Raw genomic sequence first — 15,926 nt, 5'->3', positions numbered from 1 at the left:
GAGACAGATTGGCCTGTGAGGGAATTGAATGCGAGATGGACCAGAATAAATGAAGAAGAACATGGGATATTTATTCCATGGACTGACGTATGGGGCTAGGATCGATGGAATTCTAAACGGAAAGATGAAAGCATAGAGAGGGAACAGCCAAACATTTCACGTGGAACAAGTGAACATCTACTATGACGACGGGTTAAGTATATTCTAGTAGTTCATGCCAAGGTCCTTTAGCTTTCATATTCTAGTGACAGTGAATGGAGTTAGAGCGCAGGGTGTCGGCAGAATCAGAAATGGTAAAAGTTCAAATCAGCAACATATGTGGTCTGGAAGTCTTTGCAGGGTTAAGCCTTGGGCATTTATATATTAAATAATTTATCTTGACTGCCTGGTTCTCTCTTTCCTTGTTCTCTCAATAATATATGCATAAAGATAGATGTCCTAATGGTCAAAACGCTTAAATCATGAAAGTCCAAGTACCTATGACTTAAACCTACCTACATTCCTGTGAAAGTGTTCAATCTATGGTAGTATCAGATTTTTTTGCTTAGATATTGCAAGCTTAGCCAAAAAAACCAATCGACTACGTGGAATCCAGTAATTCTAACTGAGGAGTCTGCAAGTCTATTTCGGAGTTGTAACTAGATTGAGTACTAAATGTGCTCCATGACAGACTTTGAGAATTAAGCAGGTGGTCCTAGCACATTCATATAGTAGTTCTCACATGAGTACAACTTGCCTACAGAGGATGGGGTATATCTCTGATCCTGGTCCAAACTACTCCATCCGAATGTCGCCACAAAAAAAGCAACTCAGTCTGCCGCACCATTCATCGCTCGATAAACGCTTACTATCTAGAAAAAAATATATATGATGATTTGACTGCTGCATTGTCACATGGCTTGTATGGCTTAACTCAAAAAGATGGACACATTTCGCCTGGCAATGAGAGGAACTTTTGCATAAGCAGAAGTGCGACGTTTGCTAGCTAGGATAAGGGCATATTTTACGTAAAAGATGCATGCATGGCCACACACGTCCCAACCCACCTTTTATTAATGTAGGGAAGATTGCAGCTGAAGTAAAGTGCAAGACGATTGTAGTGGGTCCACACGGGATTGAATTCCGCGTACTTTCGCTCTCTAGGGTATTACGTGTCGACAGCTCAAGTGGCCAGAGTCAATATTGGCAGCGAGAGCCGACACGCGGTCGGATGTGTATCCTGGTATCTCTCTCGTTTCCTCGGTCTAATTTGGCAGCAGTGGCCTTCCCATGGACGCGTGATCTCGGATGGGATGCTAAAGTATCTTCATCAAGTGTACCTTTACAACCGGTGATGGTGACTTTCATGTCTTCATCAGAAAAGAAACCACCAAGAAAAGCATCACATGATCATGGTGGTTAATGAATAGACAAATAAATTAATAAATATTTTTAAATAAATTGATGAACGAATGTGGGCAGCACTAAAGCCGATGTACATTTGCGTGCCTCCAATTGCCCTCATTTTTGATATTTGATTTTGAATAATGTTTTCTTGTCTGGATCGCATTGGTGGATGGAAACTGCTGCAGAGGTAAAATGATTATAGTAAAATTAGGGTGTAAATGAGTTACCAAACCAATTGAAACTTCAACACTGTTGGAGTTTTAATTTTTTTAAAAAAAATATTTTAAAAAACTTAACAAATCTTATCTCCTATATTTTAGTTAATTTAAATGCTTTAATATATATATATATATATTTTTTTTGAAGAGTCATAACTCTTCGAAAGAGAATGTTGGTCTCCAAAAAATTACGGTGTTTCTGAAATATCACGTAACCTTGAAAATATAACATCTCTTCGCGTTCACTCGGACAGAGTTTATAAATGGATGCTAGATCCAGTCGGATGGAGTCCATAAATAAAATCCGGATCTAGCCTCACATCCACTCCAACCAGAGTTTATAAATAAACTTTGGAACCAACATCTAAGGATATCTGAACACAATCCAAGCACTTAACCTCACATCCACTCCAACTGGATGGAGTCTATAAATAAACTCTGAATCTAGCCGGATAGAGTCTATAAATAGGCTCTGGAATCAGCACCCTGCGATATTTGAATACAATTTGAACACTCAACCTTACATCCACTCTCTGATGCTCTGTCTCTAAGTGCGAAAGACTCTTCTTCCACTTTAAAATAAAAATATGTCACTCTCTTTTCCATCTTTTTGTTTTCTTTTTCGTAATCTTTCTTTCTAGATGGCTGAAGGTGTTATTGAGATTAAGCTGGAGATCATCACCAACCGTATGTAGAGGACGAATCACGTTCTTAGGGTAGTATACATCACACATCTCGATCCAGGCAAAATCTTTCAACTAATTGATTTTCAAGATTTTACAGATATAAAATTTTAGTTTATTTTATTATTTCAAAGCAAAAAATAGCAATTTTTATTAGTGTTGTAACATATTTATATAATAATATTTATGAAGTGATGAATTCTTAATTTTGACCTGTATATGTGTACATTTGAGTAAGTGGAACAGGGGCACAGCATGTTTCATAAGATGCAACTCGTTAGAAAAGAGAGTTCATTGTTGCAATAAATACTATCTAGTGAGGGTTCAAATTTTGCATAATTGTGAAGAGGTATTTAAGCATTAGTTCGGTGGTACATTCTCTCACATTAAAGTAAGAATTCAAAGGTTTGAGTTTGAAGTTATGCTATCACTCAAGATTTTGATCATGCTCGGGAAATTTTTGAAGTAAAAAATCCAAGCAGCATGGACAGCCCATGGACCACCTCTCTTCTTTAGGATGGCTCTTCCCTCTCTGTTCTCCAAAAAAAATATATATATCAAGAAGATCGTTTACCATAATATATATATATGAACTAGCCAACATGCAACAATTTCTCAAAATTCTTTCTTTTCAAGATGTGCACAATTTATTTGAGCCATACTGATGAATAACTATTATTCAAGTTGATTATAAGCTTAATTAACTCAAATTTGATATGTACGATTCAAGCTTGGTTCAAGTTTGAGAACTTTTAATGCAATCCAAGCCTAAACTTCTTTTTTGTCAATCAAATTAATTTGGCTAGAAAATATGTAGGTTCACTAACAGCCATCAAATTCAATTAATGGTGAAAACAAATCATAAAGCAAGGTTGGGAAAATGTTAAATTAATGTATTGATTTTTTTTAAAACTATGCTGAGAAAAAACTTTGATCAAAATCGAGGTGAGGGCAGAACTCGAACTAAGTTATCGGCACCCAACCCCCAATGACTTTACCAGAAAAAAGATTGCACCTATTGGATTAAGGTGTTGGTATCATTGTTTTGTTTAAATATACTAATAACAAATTGTTAATATTAACCAAACAATTAGTACAAAAGCTTAAATTAATAGAAAAATGATCAACAATATATATCAAATTTAAAACATGTCATTCTGTGAGGCTTGGTGCACATATCTGGAGGGACCATAATGACTGCATGAGTCGAGATATATAATAACTAGATTAATTAAGCAAATTATTAGCATGAAGGAAATTTGAATTTGTGATCTCTAGCAATTCTATATTCTGATACTATGTTAACCAGCCAACTGAATCTTGAAAATTCAGCTAACAGGACAAGGGTTGATGTATATGAGGCTTAAAAGTTAGGTATATTCATTTAACTATGTGATCTTCAATTTCAGTTTTAAAATGACCTTCAGCCAATCTTGAACAAGCTTTATGCATCAAGTTGTTAGAGAAAGGTCTTTGTTTGATATGCCCAAAATTAAACTTCATCATTTTCCAAAAAAAAAAAATAGGGTCAGATCTGATTAGGTAAAAAATAAGCTAAATATAATCTTCAATTTTAGATTCAAAATTAATTTCAAATCAAGCTTGATGATTCTAAGCCAAATTGATCTCAACTCAACTGGATACTTACATAATTGCCTCAGCTGGCATACTTCTACAATCTCAAATGCGAAATGAAGATATCCTAATGTTTTAAAGGAGACAAATCGGCACACCTTATGAGTAAACAAAAACTTAGGTCGGAAAAATTTTAGGTTTGCGAGGCAACGTTTGGATATATGTAAATAGAAAATGCTTGTATCTGGGATTATTTGTGGTTGTAATTGCTGCATTTACAATTACATTCTCAGTATTTGGTTTAATGGGTTTGTGGCTGTTTTTATATTTATTGTTTTTGTAAATAGGAGCTTGGTTGCACTATTAAAGTAACATAATTTATGGCTTCACCAACCACTTCTCTCTTTCCTACTTTAAAGTCTTTTTCAGTAAAATACTGCAAAGAATCTTTTAATGCAACTTGCAGGACTTTGGTCAAGATACAACGATCCAAACCCTAGAAAAGAGTACTCTCAGATTCGCAAAAACTAGTACCAAAAATCCGTAAGCCGGTGCCTTTGTTTTGGAACGGAAAGTAGCAAAACTCCAAAAATAAAAAATTATACAGGCCAAATATCAATCAGAAAAATAGCATCATAAATGGAGATTTTGGTTTGCGTCCGTTTCTTCCCTTCGTTAATTTAAAGAAGACTAAAAGAGCTTTCAATTAAAGAAAACTTTGGCAAACCCACCCTCCTCTATTAGTGTTTCTCTGAACTAAGCGTTACTCTCCCTTTCTCTCTAGCCGGCCTTCAGCTCCATAATCTCTATATAAGCATGACATACCAATTCCACACTCAAACCGAACTCCTCAACACCTTTAATTCTCCCACCACCCCTTCCCTCCACGTTAATACTCCCTCTCACTCTCTCGCTGCTATCTCAAATGGCTCATTCTCCAACCGCCGTCGCTTTTCTTCTTCTTCTCCTCCTCTTCTTCCTCTCGCCGGCGCTCTCTCTCACTTCCCCCTCCCTCCAAACGGCATCCGCCTCGTCGCCGAAGAACAACTCGACGTCGTCGGGGAGCTCCTTTGCCCTCTCGACATCCTTCCTCTCCACCCTCCGCTCTACACTCGATGAGATCCAAAAGCTCATTTCCGTCCTCTCCACCTTCTCCGACGTCCTCGGCGGCGACCTCCGCCTCTCCTCCGCCGTCTCAGACTGCCTTGACCTCCTCGACCTCTCCTCCGACGAGCTCTCCTTGACCATCTCCGCCTCCCAGCCCTCCACCACCTCCACCGCCGCCTCCGCCGCCGCCGAAGGTACCGGCAAGCGCCTCTCCGACCTCCGCTCCTGGCTGAGTGCCGCCCTCGGTAACCAGGACACCTGCAAGGAGTCCCTCGACGGGACCAGCAGCGTCGTCGGCTCCCTCGTCGGCGGCGGCCTCCAGACCGTAACCTCCCTCGTCGCCAATGGCCTTCGTCAGGTTCCCGCCGGATCCGGCCGGCGGAGGCTGATGGGGAAGGCGAGCGAGGGGTTCCCGGCATGGTTATCGGCGGGGGACCGGAGGCTGCTGCAGGCGCCGGCGGGGGTGGCGGCGGACGCGGTGGTGGCGCAGGACGGGAGCGGGCAGTACACGACGGTGGGGGCGGCGGTGGAGGCGGCGCCGACGGAGAGCACGAAGAGGTACGTGATCCACGTGAAGAGAGGAGTGTACAAGGAGAACGTGGAGATCAAGAAGAAGAAGTGGAATATAATGCTCGTCGGCGACGGCATGGGCCAGTCCATCATCTCTGCAAGCCGGAACTTCGTCGACGGCTGGACCACCTACCGGAGCGCCACCTTCGGTGAGTAACCAGAGACATCTCTGGCTTTTAATTTCTTTCTTGTTTTCCGGCGAGCATAGAAAATATTTTATATAATTGTTCTTCCACAAGGATATTATTTTTTTGGTAAAAAAATATATCTTTCTAATAAAAAAATATAATAAGCAATAAGCTACAAACCTGGAAGTAGGCATTCTCGAAATAACTCTTCATCAAATCTTGGTCTAAGCGTTATTGAGTCCCGGTCACTTGATCGAGCTGCCAGCTTGCTTCAAATACTTAATTATTTAAATGAATAATTAAAACTTGTACCCAAAAAAAAAAGAATAATCAAAACTAAAATAGAAGCACTGAGATATGGATGGCCTACTCTTTCGGTGAGATAGGGATGGCCTCCTTCATCTCATATCCACTTCGTCTTCCTTCGAGTTGAATTAATGCTGGCCAAAGCCTTTGACTGTCCTTTTAGTTTATTTATTGATATTATCTTGCCATTATACTTTAGCTATTAAATTATGCGATGTATGAATCTACATGAGATTTAGGGTTCTTGTTGCATAAAGGGTTATTGTGCAACAGTGTCTGGCCTCGTGTTTCCTTTCGATTTTGGTGTCCCATGCCTCCCTTATATATATTAGCATATACGAGGACTCTTTTGTATTTATTAGTATTTACGGGGATGCTACAACTTAAAATGCTAAAGAAGTGGGCCCTGTCACGCCAGGCTAATAGCTATGAAGGAAACACGTGCTGCAAACGTCACTCTGGAGCCTGAACAGCATCAATCTTTTGATCAAAATTATCGAATTTTTATGTTAATCATAATGGAGAAAGCGTACGTCAAGCAACTACTCATCATTCGTAGAAACTTATCATTCCTTTGAATCTAGCTGAGACTGCAACCATACATAGAAATTTCACCAAACTACAAGCTAGATTCGTTGAAATATTTAAAACTCAAGGGCCTCTTCTTATGGGTAAAGAAGTCTGAGTCGTAATTTTCATATTAGCCCAAAGCCAATTGAACCAAGCTCTGGTTCCAAAGTTAACTTGGAAATGACGTGCACGTAAGTGAAGTGACAATGATCTGACCTTTTTTTTTCCCGTTAAACACCATATCAGGATGAGCCTGTGGGGGCCAATGTACGTATATCCCGGTTGGACGGGTGCAGCTTGCAGCCTTTTTCATCGCTTTCTAAAATTCGTACCTTTTTTTTGGTTCAAAATTCGTACCTTTTTTTTGGGTTAAAAGCACAACAACCAGAACCTAGATGGTGCTGCTTGCCTGCCCCGTCCGGCACGTTGGTCCACCGACGTCCTCATATATCTCTGTCCGTCTGATCATATGAGGTCCATTCGATCCTGCTGTGATCACCCTATCACACACTCCAAAACGCGGAAAAGTTGACGTTTCTGTCGTCTTCTCTGATCTCTCCCCATCTTTTCCGTCACTTTTTCGTACCCGCTTGGTAAAAAGCCGCGCCGGGGGGGGCCGGGGGGGGGGGGGGGGGGGGGCCGAGTTCAGACCAACTCACTGTGGCAGTGAGGATTTTTAAAAACAATTAAAGATACTTATAGGGATTTTCAACTAAAAACGGCAAAATGATAATTAAAGCCGGCAATCGTTTAGGCGCTTGCTAATAATTTTTCTGCTATTCTAATCCTGCGGCCACTGGGGCACTTATAAATAATTAGATTTTTTTGCATAAATATTTTTCTAAATATCATTTTTTTTATAAATATCTTTTTCAAAGTAATATTTGTATGCATATTCTTATAAAATAATTATTTTATTATTTATTTTTTTATTTTTATTTTTACATGTGTATCCATTTCATCTAACGCCGTTGAAAAATTAACAATTTTAAATTAAAATAATTAAAATACTTTTAATAGCTACATTCGAAAAAAAACATTTATAAAGCATGCACGATAGAGGACAAAATTGTTATTTTATAATTTTATTTTATTTTTAATTAAAATAAATATGGTTTTTATTAATGATGTTAAAAAAATCGTTATATTAAGAGTATTTGTAAAAAATAGTATTTTTATAAGGGTACAGAAATAAATATAAATTTTAAAAGAATATTCACAAATTTGAATTTTTTGAAAGGTATTTATTTAAAAAAATCTAAATAATTTAACATTATATAAATTAAATCTGTACGGGATATTCTCCATAGCGTAAAGTCGGCAAAGCCAGTCTCCATATGTTATAAAGTCGGCAAACGTATGCATTGTTACCGACGTAGGACTTCGACTTCGAGTCGTCCTCATGGTCCAATGTCTAAGATGCTGATGCACGTGTGTGTTGTGTGTGTTTGTTCGCATGGCCATGCGTGCAGCGGTCTCCGGCAAGGGGTTCATCGCCCGGGACTTGACAATTGAGAACACGGCGGGCCCATCGAAGCACCAGGCGGTCGCCCTCCGCTCCGACTCCGACCTCTCGGTCTACTACCGCAGCAGCTTCCTTGGCTACCAGGACACCCTTTACGCCCACTCCCTCCGCCAATTCTACCGCGACTGCCTCATCACCGGCACCGTCGACTTCGTCTTCGGCAACGCCGCCGCCGTCTTCCAGAACTGCGTCCTCCTCGCCCGCCGCCCCCTCCCCGACCAGAAGAACTCCGTCACGGCCCAGGGCCGCAAGGACCCCAACCAGAATACCGGCTTCTCGCTTCAATTCTGCAACGTCTCTGCCGATGCCGACCTGGCCGGGTTGACCAACTCGACCGCCAGCTATTTGGGCCGGCCGTGGAAGGAGTACTCCCGGACCGTTTTCATGCAGTCGTATCTCGGGGGATTGCTCCGGCCCGAGGGCTGGCTCGAGTGGAACGGGAACTTCGCGCTCGACACGCTCTACTACGCCGAGTACATGAACTACGGGCCCGGTTCGGGGCTGGCCGGCCGGGTCAAGTGGCCCGGGTACCGCGTTCTAACCAACTCGGCGGACGCCGTTAATTTCACCGTAGGTCAGTTTATTGATGGGAACCTCTGGCTGCCCTCCACTGGGGTCAAGTACACCTCTGGTTTGACGGCGTGACGAATATAAAAGAGTTTGAGGGAGGAGAAAGAAAAGTTGGTGGTGAGTTGTCGATTTGTTTTGGATTCTTTGGCATGATGCTGCACGTGTATCGATGTTGAGATGTAAATGTTTACCGCGTATCTAGTTATCGGTCCGGTATTAATTTCTAATCAGTTTGCTCCTAAGGAGGAGATGCGCATGGATTTATATGTAGAGGGATAAGCTCACATGATATGTATTTACTGGTGCAAAGAAGACGTTTTTGAATAAAGAGACGCAATTGCGGCTAAACTATGTGTTTTTTTTTTTTCTGGGTAAACTGTGTGTTTCGGCTGAGAAGTTTTATTAGGCTCCTAGATAGATTACCATGAAAACATTCACTCCTGTTTGTAAAGCAAGATTTGTTTCTAAAGGTTACACTCAAGCTGAAGGCTTAGAATATTACCATGAAACATTCGCTCATGTTGCCAAATGGTCATTATTGCTGGTGGTCCAAACCGAGAACGATTGGCACAGCGGTGTGAACGGGGTTCCGTTTGGGTTGCCTTGGTTGGTGTTGATTGCGCTCCACTTTCCACCGAGAAACCTGCAAGCAAGCCTCGCACCACCACTGGGGTAGTGGGGGCCCTCCGACGATCAAGTCAGAGGAGATTGGAGGAGAAGGAGAGATAATAGTAGCAAGTAAGAGAATGCACTGGAAGTTCTCGCTTACCTCCCCCCTTCTCCCCCCAGCAGCATATATACCAGGCTGGGGGTCCTTCTGGGGGGTTGGTCATCGTGTGGCACGATGGAGTTGCCACTGACATGGCCGTTACAGGGCGTCGTGGGGCAGCGCTGGGTACGGCCATGACAGGGCGTAGTGGAGCTCCGCTTTGTACGGCTGTTACAGGAGATCGTGGAGCAGCGCCGGATACGACCGTTGCAGGGAGTAGTGGAGCAGAGGGTCGCGGCGTGCTTCAGGGGAACAGCCTGTCGTTGTCGAGAGATTGCCGACTCGGGGTCGGGTTACTGGATCAAGGGGCAGCCGACTCGGGGTCGGGCTGCGAAGCCGAAGATATCCGACTCGGGGTCGGGTTACTGGATCAAGGGGCAGCCGACTCGGGGTCGGGCTGCGAAGCCGAAGATATCCGACTCGGGGTCGGGTTACTGGATCAAGGGGCAGCTGTAGTCTTCTTGGGCGCGCGTGCCGGTCACGTGGGGCATGGTGGCTGAGTTCCCCCGTAACAGTAGCCCCCCACTTCCGAGCCTGGAACCAGAAGGGGAACGGGTGAAGGAAGTGATGCTTCGAGATTGCCGCCATCCCTCGGAGAGGCGCGCGCGCTTCGAGCTCCCCGCCTTCTTTATGGCGTATGGCGGTTGTTGCTGACCTGGCAGTCTGAGGATTTCGGCGGACATCTTTCCTTAATGGCGTCGATTCGCCTTTGGGGCGCGAGCGACCCTTCGGCAGCCAGGCGTCCTCTGGCGTCACTGAGGCGTCACCCACCTTTCCGCCTATTTAACCGGGGGTCCTCCTCCGTCCGCCTTTCTCTTTACAGACATCTTCGAGTTTCTCCTTTGCGCTGCCGTCATCGCCGTCGGACTGTTCGCTTGCTCCTCCTTTGACACTCTCGGAGCCGTTCTTCCTTCTCTTCCGGTGAGTTGCCTCATTCTCCAATTTAGGGCTCTCCATACTCTCCTTTTGTATTAGTGTACTCCAGTCGTTCCGGTCCTTTCCCCCTTCTTGACCCTGTCCTGACCGTAGATTCACTGGCCATTAGGGATGGGCGAAGTGAGAGCAGACCGCATTAAGTCGGAGTTGGTCGCCGAAGACCTAGATAGGTTCGTGGCTCGATACCACCTTCCCGAGGCCTGCAATGTTACACTCCCGGGGCCTGAGGAGAGGATGTCCCATCCTCCTCCAGGGAAGGTTGCCATCAACGAGGGCATTCTTCAGGCCGGGTTCCGCTTTTTCCCCTCGGACTTAGTCGTTCAGGTGCTTCGGGGTTTAAGAGTGGCGCCGACGCAACTGGTGCCGAACTCATGGCGCGCCCTGACGGCCTTTCAGGTTCTCTGCCGCATGCACGAGGTTCCCGCCACCCTGAATGTCTTTTGGGAATGCTACGGCCTGAGCGGCCACCCCCAGGATAAAGGGTGGTGGTGCTTTGCGGCGCGGCGAGGGTGCGGCCTCGTCAAGGAGGCTCCTACCTCCATTCACGGCTGGAAGGGGCGCTTCTTTTTCGTTGACGCGGATCCCTCTTGGGGAATCAGGGCAACCTGGGAGACGCCGATGAAGTCCCCGATTGGCCTATCGAGGTTGTCGAGGGAGGAATCCGATGGCGTCGCCGTCTTGAAGGAGTTGGTTGCCGAGGGCCGGCTCCCCCCGGTGGCTCGCCTTATTTCAGAGGATACCTTGGTGAACGTCGGTCTGAGCTCGGTCCCCGCTGACCGTGAGCCCGCCACCATTTCTTTTTTAGCTCTTTTCTCCTCTTTCGTCTCGTTCTTTCCTTCAGTTTCTCAACCTCCGACCACCTCGTCCTTTTTGCAGAGATCGACGACGTCATGCGGTCGGACAAGGCAACGGCTGTTGGTAGGACGTCCCTACTGGAAGCAGTCCGGAGGAAGAAACGAGCTCCTCCGAGCGGGGCCCCACCGGCGAAGAAGTCCCGCCGGCAGGCGACTCCGACGCCGACAAACGGGTCCGGACCCACCGATCAGGGGGACGCCGCGGGCGCGGACCGGGAGTTGACGCTGTATCAGCCCTCCGATGCCGAGACTACCGTTTCTCCGGAGGCATCACCCGGGCGCGCCCGAGATGGACGGGTCGGACGTGATCGGTCCCCAGCCCAGCCTTCGACTCGGTCGGCTCCGGACGATACGAGGAGGGACGCGCCGAGGCCCCGGCCGAGCGGGACCCTGTCAATTCCAGGGGCGGTCCCCGCCCCGAGCATGGTCAGCATGACTCTTCCCCAAGCGATGGGTAAGGGTAAGGCTGCAGAACCACCGTCCGACTCCGGGGAGAAGTCGGGGTCGGCCTTCACTTTCGCCGGCGCCCGAAACCTCATCGAGACGGTGCTGCTGGAGAAGGACCGCAGGCGGGTCCGGGAGATGAGGGTCCCTGACGTTGGGGCTGCCAGCTGCGTCTGTCTCATGTCGGTGAGTGCTCTTTTGGTCACTTTCATCATTTATAGGCTCTGTTGATCCCCGCCTGACGCCCTCGTTTTTCCTATCTCTTAGCTCGCCCAGTACATGATCCGCCTGGAGGAGTGCTACGAGGAACAGGCGAGGCTTCTGGCGAGAGCCGAGAGCCAACTGAAGGCAGTAGAGGAGGGAGGTCAGGCTGCGGCGGGGAGGACGACCAGGGACCTCGAGACGAGGCTCCAGGTGGCCGAAGAGCGGGCACTCGGCTTCGCCACCCTCGAGAAGCAACTGTTGGAGGCTCAGGAGCAACTCAAGGTTGCCTCGGGTCTCGAGGGCGAGATCAAGAAGGCGGAGGAGCGGGCCGAGAAGCAGTCCCGGAAGGCTGCCGATTACCGGGAGAGGTGGGAGAAGGCCCAGCGGTCAGCCGACAACGCCCGCAACCGAACCCGGTCTCTTGAGGCCAAGCTGGGCGAATTGGAGTCGGCCTTGGAGAAGTTCCGCGCGAGCGACCAGGAGCTTCATTCGCGCCTGGAGGAGGCTGAGGCTGCTCGCATTGCTGCCGAGGCGAAGCACAAGGAGGCTCAGGCTGATCTGCTGAGGGTCTCCTCTGAGGCGGATGACCGGATTGTGGCGAAGGTCTTGGAGGCGAAGGCTCAGATTATGGAGCGGGCAGAGGCGGCGCTGGCCGAGAAGAGTGCGGAGATCGGGCGTCAGGCGGTACAGGCTTATCGTCAGTCCGCCGAGTTCACTCGTGATATGTCGGAGGCGGTACAGGCCTATCGTCAGTCCGACGAGTTCGTCCGTGACATGTCGGACGCGGGGTCCGACTCCTTTGTCTTAGGCTTCGAGGAAGGCCTGGCAAGGGTGTCGGCTAAGTACCCCGAAATTGACCTGAGTGGGATCTCCCTTCTCGACTCCCCTCCGGCGCCATTGCCTGCTGCTTCTCCAACCGTCTCCCTACCCCCTGCGGACGTGCCCGACGTTCTCGACCCGGGGGTTCCTCCAAGCTGACCTTCTGTATTTTTGTTCTTTTCTTTGTGTGTTGGCGTTTTGCCAAGTTGTATGGGTCTCGGCCCTGAAACAATGAAAGTTAATGCAAATAGAGTTTCTTCATTTCACTTTCGTCCTTCTTCTTTTTAACTCTTGGTAGCGTCTCGCTGACTCCCGACTCTTGAAATTCTTCTGGCGCTAGGCCAGGTATCTGAGGGTTAGGCCTCAGGAAATTCTTCCGGCACTACGCCAGGCGTCCGAGGGTTAGGCCTCAGGAAATTCTTCCGGCGCTAAGCCAGGCATCCGAGGGTTAGGCCTCAGAAAATTCTTCCGGCGCTAAGCCAGGCATCCGAGGGTTAGGCCTCAGGAAATTCTTCCGGCGCTAAGCCAGGCATCCGAGGGTTAGGCCTCAGGAAATTCTTCCGGCGCTAAGCCAGGCATCCGAGGGTTAGGCCTCAGGAAATTCTTCCGGCGCTAAGCCAGGCATCCGAGGGTTAGGCCTCAGAAAATTCTTCCGGCGCTAAGCCATGCATCCGAGGGTTAGGCCTCAGGAAATTCTTCCGGCGCTAAGCCAGGCATCCGAGGGTTAGGCCTCAGGAAATTCTTCCGGCGCTAAGCCAGGCATCCGAGGGTTAGGCCTCAGGAAATTCTTCCGGCGCTAAGCCAGGCATCCGAGGGTTAGGCCTCAGGAAATTCTTCCGGCACTAAGCCAGGCATCCGAGGGTTAGGCCTCAGGAAATTCTTCCGGCGCTAAGCCAGGCATCCGAGGGTTAGGCCTCAGGAAATTCTTCCGGCGCTAAGCCAGGCATCCGAGGGTTAGGCCTCAGGAAATTCTTCCGGCGCTAAGCCAGGCATCCGAGGGTTAGGCCTCAGGAAATTCTTCCGGCGCTAAGCCAGGCATCCGAGGGTTAGGCCACAGGAAATTCTTCCGGCGCTAAGCCAGGCATCCGAGGGTTAGGCCTCAGGAAATTCTTCCGGCGCTAAGCCAGGCATCCGAGGGTTAGGCCTCAGGAAATTCTTCCGGCGCTAAGCCAGGCATCCGAGGGTTAGGCCTCAGGAAATTCCGCTCGTTGGTCGGCCAAGGCTGGCGCAAGCCGAGGCGACCGGTCGGGGCTTCAGGCTAGTCTGCTCCCGGGATGATCATCGGGTTAGCCTGGCATCCGAGGGCCGAGCCTTGGGAGATTCCGCTCGTTAGTCGGCCAAGGCTGGCGCAAGCCGAGGCGACCGGTCGGGGCTTCAGGCTAGTCTACTCCCGGGATGATCATCGGGTTAGCCTGGCATCCGAGGGCCGAGCCTCGGGGGATTCCGCTCGTTGGTCGGCCAAGGCTGGCGCAAGCCGAGGCGACCGGTCGGGGCTTCAGGCTAGTCTGCTTCCGGGATGACCATCGGGTTAGCCTGGCATCCGAGGGCCGAGCCTCGGAAAATTCCGCTCGTTGGTCGGCCAAGGCTGGCGCAAGCCGAGGCTACCGGTCGGGGCTTCAGGCTAGTCTGCTCCCGAGATGATCATCGGGTTAGCCTGGCATCCGAGGGCCGAGCCTCGGGGGATTCCGCTTGTTGGTCGGCCAAGGCTGGCGCAAGCCGAGGCGACCGGTCGGGGCTTCAGGCTAGTCTGCTCCCGGGATGACCATCGGGTTAGCCTGGCATCCGAGGGCCGAGCCTCGGAAAATTCCGCTCGTTGGTCGGCCAAGGCTGGCGCAAGCCGAGGCGACCGGTCGGGGCTTCAGGCTAGTCTGCTCCCGGGATGATCATCGGGTTAGCCTGGCATCTGAGGGTTGTCAGGCCTCAGGAAATTCCGCTCGTTGGTCGGCCAAGGCTGGCGCAAGCCGAGGCGACCGGTCGGGGCTTCAGGCTAGTCTGCTCCCGGGATGATCATCGGGTTAGCCTGGCATCCGAGGGCCGAGCCTCGGGAAATTCCGCTCGTTGGTCGGCCAAGGCTGGCGCAAGCCGAGGCGACCGGTCGGGGCTTCAGGCTAGTCTGCTCCCGAGATGATCATCGGGTTAGCCTGGCATCCGAGGGCCGAGCCTCGGGAAATTCCGCTCGTTGGTCGGCCAAGGCTGGCGCAAGCCGAGGCGACCGGTCGGGGCTTCAGGCTAGTCTGCTCCCGGGATGATCATCGGGTTAGCCTGGCATCCGAGGGCCGAGCCTTGAGAAATTCCGCTCGTTGGTCGGCCAAGGCTGGCGCAAGCTGAGGCGACCGGTCGGGGCTTCAGGCTAGTCTGCTCCCGGGATGATCATCGGGTTAGCCTGGCATCCGAGGGCCGAGCCTCGGGAAATTCCGCTCGCTGGTCGTGCGCCTGTCGCTTGCCGCCCGACGGAATTTCTCCATGGCCAGCTGCGATCGTGTTTCTCCTCCTCTCCAAGCGTCGCCTGGGGAACACCAGATGGGCATTAAATGCTAATTAAGGGGTTACCTGGGAAATCGGATCGCCAGTTGCTGCTTGCGAGGAGTGTCAGTTAAGCGGCCGCGATACGCGCGTTCTTCGAGGCGGATGCGGCCTGGGGCGCGAGCGGAGATACGTGGACCTAGGGGTACAGGCCACCCGGAGTGTCCTGCACAAAGAATGCGATTAAGGAAAATGACGCTTAGGAAATCGCGGGAAGATACGCCTCGAGAGCCGGATCGGCTCCGGATTCAATGCGCCCGCATTTATTGGAGCCACCCGCATCGGAACGACCGGGGGGCCGCAGTTTGGCTATAAATAAAGGTGCAGGTGCGATGGAGCCTGCCAAGCCGGAGCTGTTCAGGTTGCCATGGATCGTGGGCCTCCTCTCCGGCGCATGGTTGAGAGACCCCTACCGAAGGAACGGGAGGCGCGCCCTTCGCGACTTCCGCCAACTAGCCGTTTCATCTGGGATCAATAAGGAGGTTCTCCCCGGCGGAACTCCGCTCTAGGCGTTTCATCCGGGATCACGTCTCCCCTCCTTGAAGTTCGGCCTCCCGATTGAGCTCCGCACCAGGTGCTTGATCCGGGACCGCGCCTCCATATGCTCTTCCCCCTTGTATTCCTTCTCTCCCCTAATACTGGGGAGGACCGGAATATCCCTTGGAGGTGGCGTTCCCCTGGAGGCAGCGGGAGCTTCGTCTGCGGCGGCTCTTTGTCTTTTTCGTGAGGCGTGGATGGC

General features: G+C 49.5%; 1 protein-coding gene and 1 long non-coding RNA gene across 2 annotated transcripts; one reads left to right on the top strand and one right to left on the bottom strand.

The window, feature by feature from the left end:
- The first annotated feature begins 4,610 nt into the window (after positions 1-4,610).
- LOC103716945 (pectinesterase/pectinesterase inhibitor PPE8B) lies at positions 4,611-8,986 on the top strand. Its single transcript, XM_008805161.4, has 2 exons — positions 4,611-5,688; positions 8,016-8,986. The coding sequence occupies exons 1-2, from the start codon at positions 4,788-4,790 to the stop codon at positions 8,711-8,713; spliced, it is 1,599 nt and encodes a 532-aa protein (XP_008803383.2). The 5' UTR covers positions 4,611-4,787; the 3' UTR covers positions 8,714-8,986.
- Positions 5,803-7,167, bottom strand: LOC120104717. Its single transcript, XR_005507082.1, has 2 exons — positions 6,038-7,167; positions 5,803-5,945 (listed from the first exon to the last, which is right to left on the bottom strand). It is a non-coding gene; the product is annotated as an uncharacterized LOC120104717 (long non-coding RNA).
- Positions 8,987-15,926: the final 6,940 nt, after the last annotated feature.

This window comes from Phoenix dactylifera, unplaced genomic scaffold (genome assembly GCF_009389715.1).
Source record: "Phoenix dactylifera cultivar Barhee BC4 unplaced genomic scaffold, palm_55x_up_171113_PBpolish2nd_filt_p 000085F, whole genome shotgun sequence".
NCBI classification, from domain to species: Eukaryota; Viridiplantae; Streptophyta; class Magnoliopsida; order Arecales; family Arecaceae; genus Phoenix; species Phoenix dactylifera.
The sequence above is the reverse complement of the archived record's forward strand: the minus strand, read 5'-3'. Positions and strand labels throughout refer to the sequence as shown.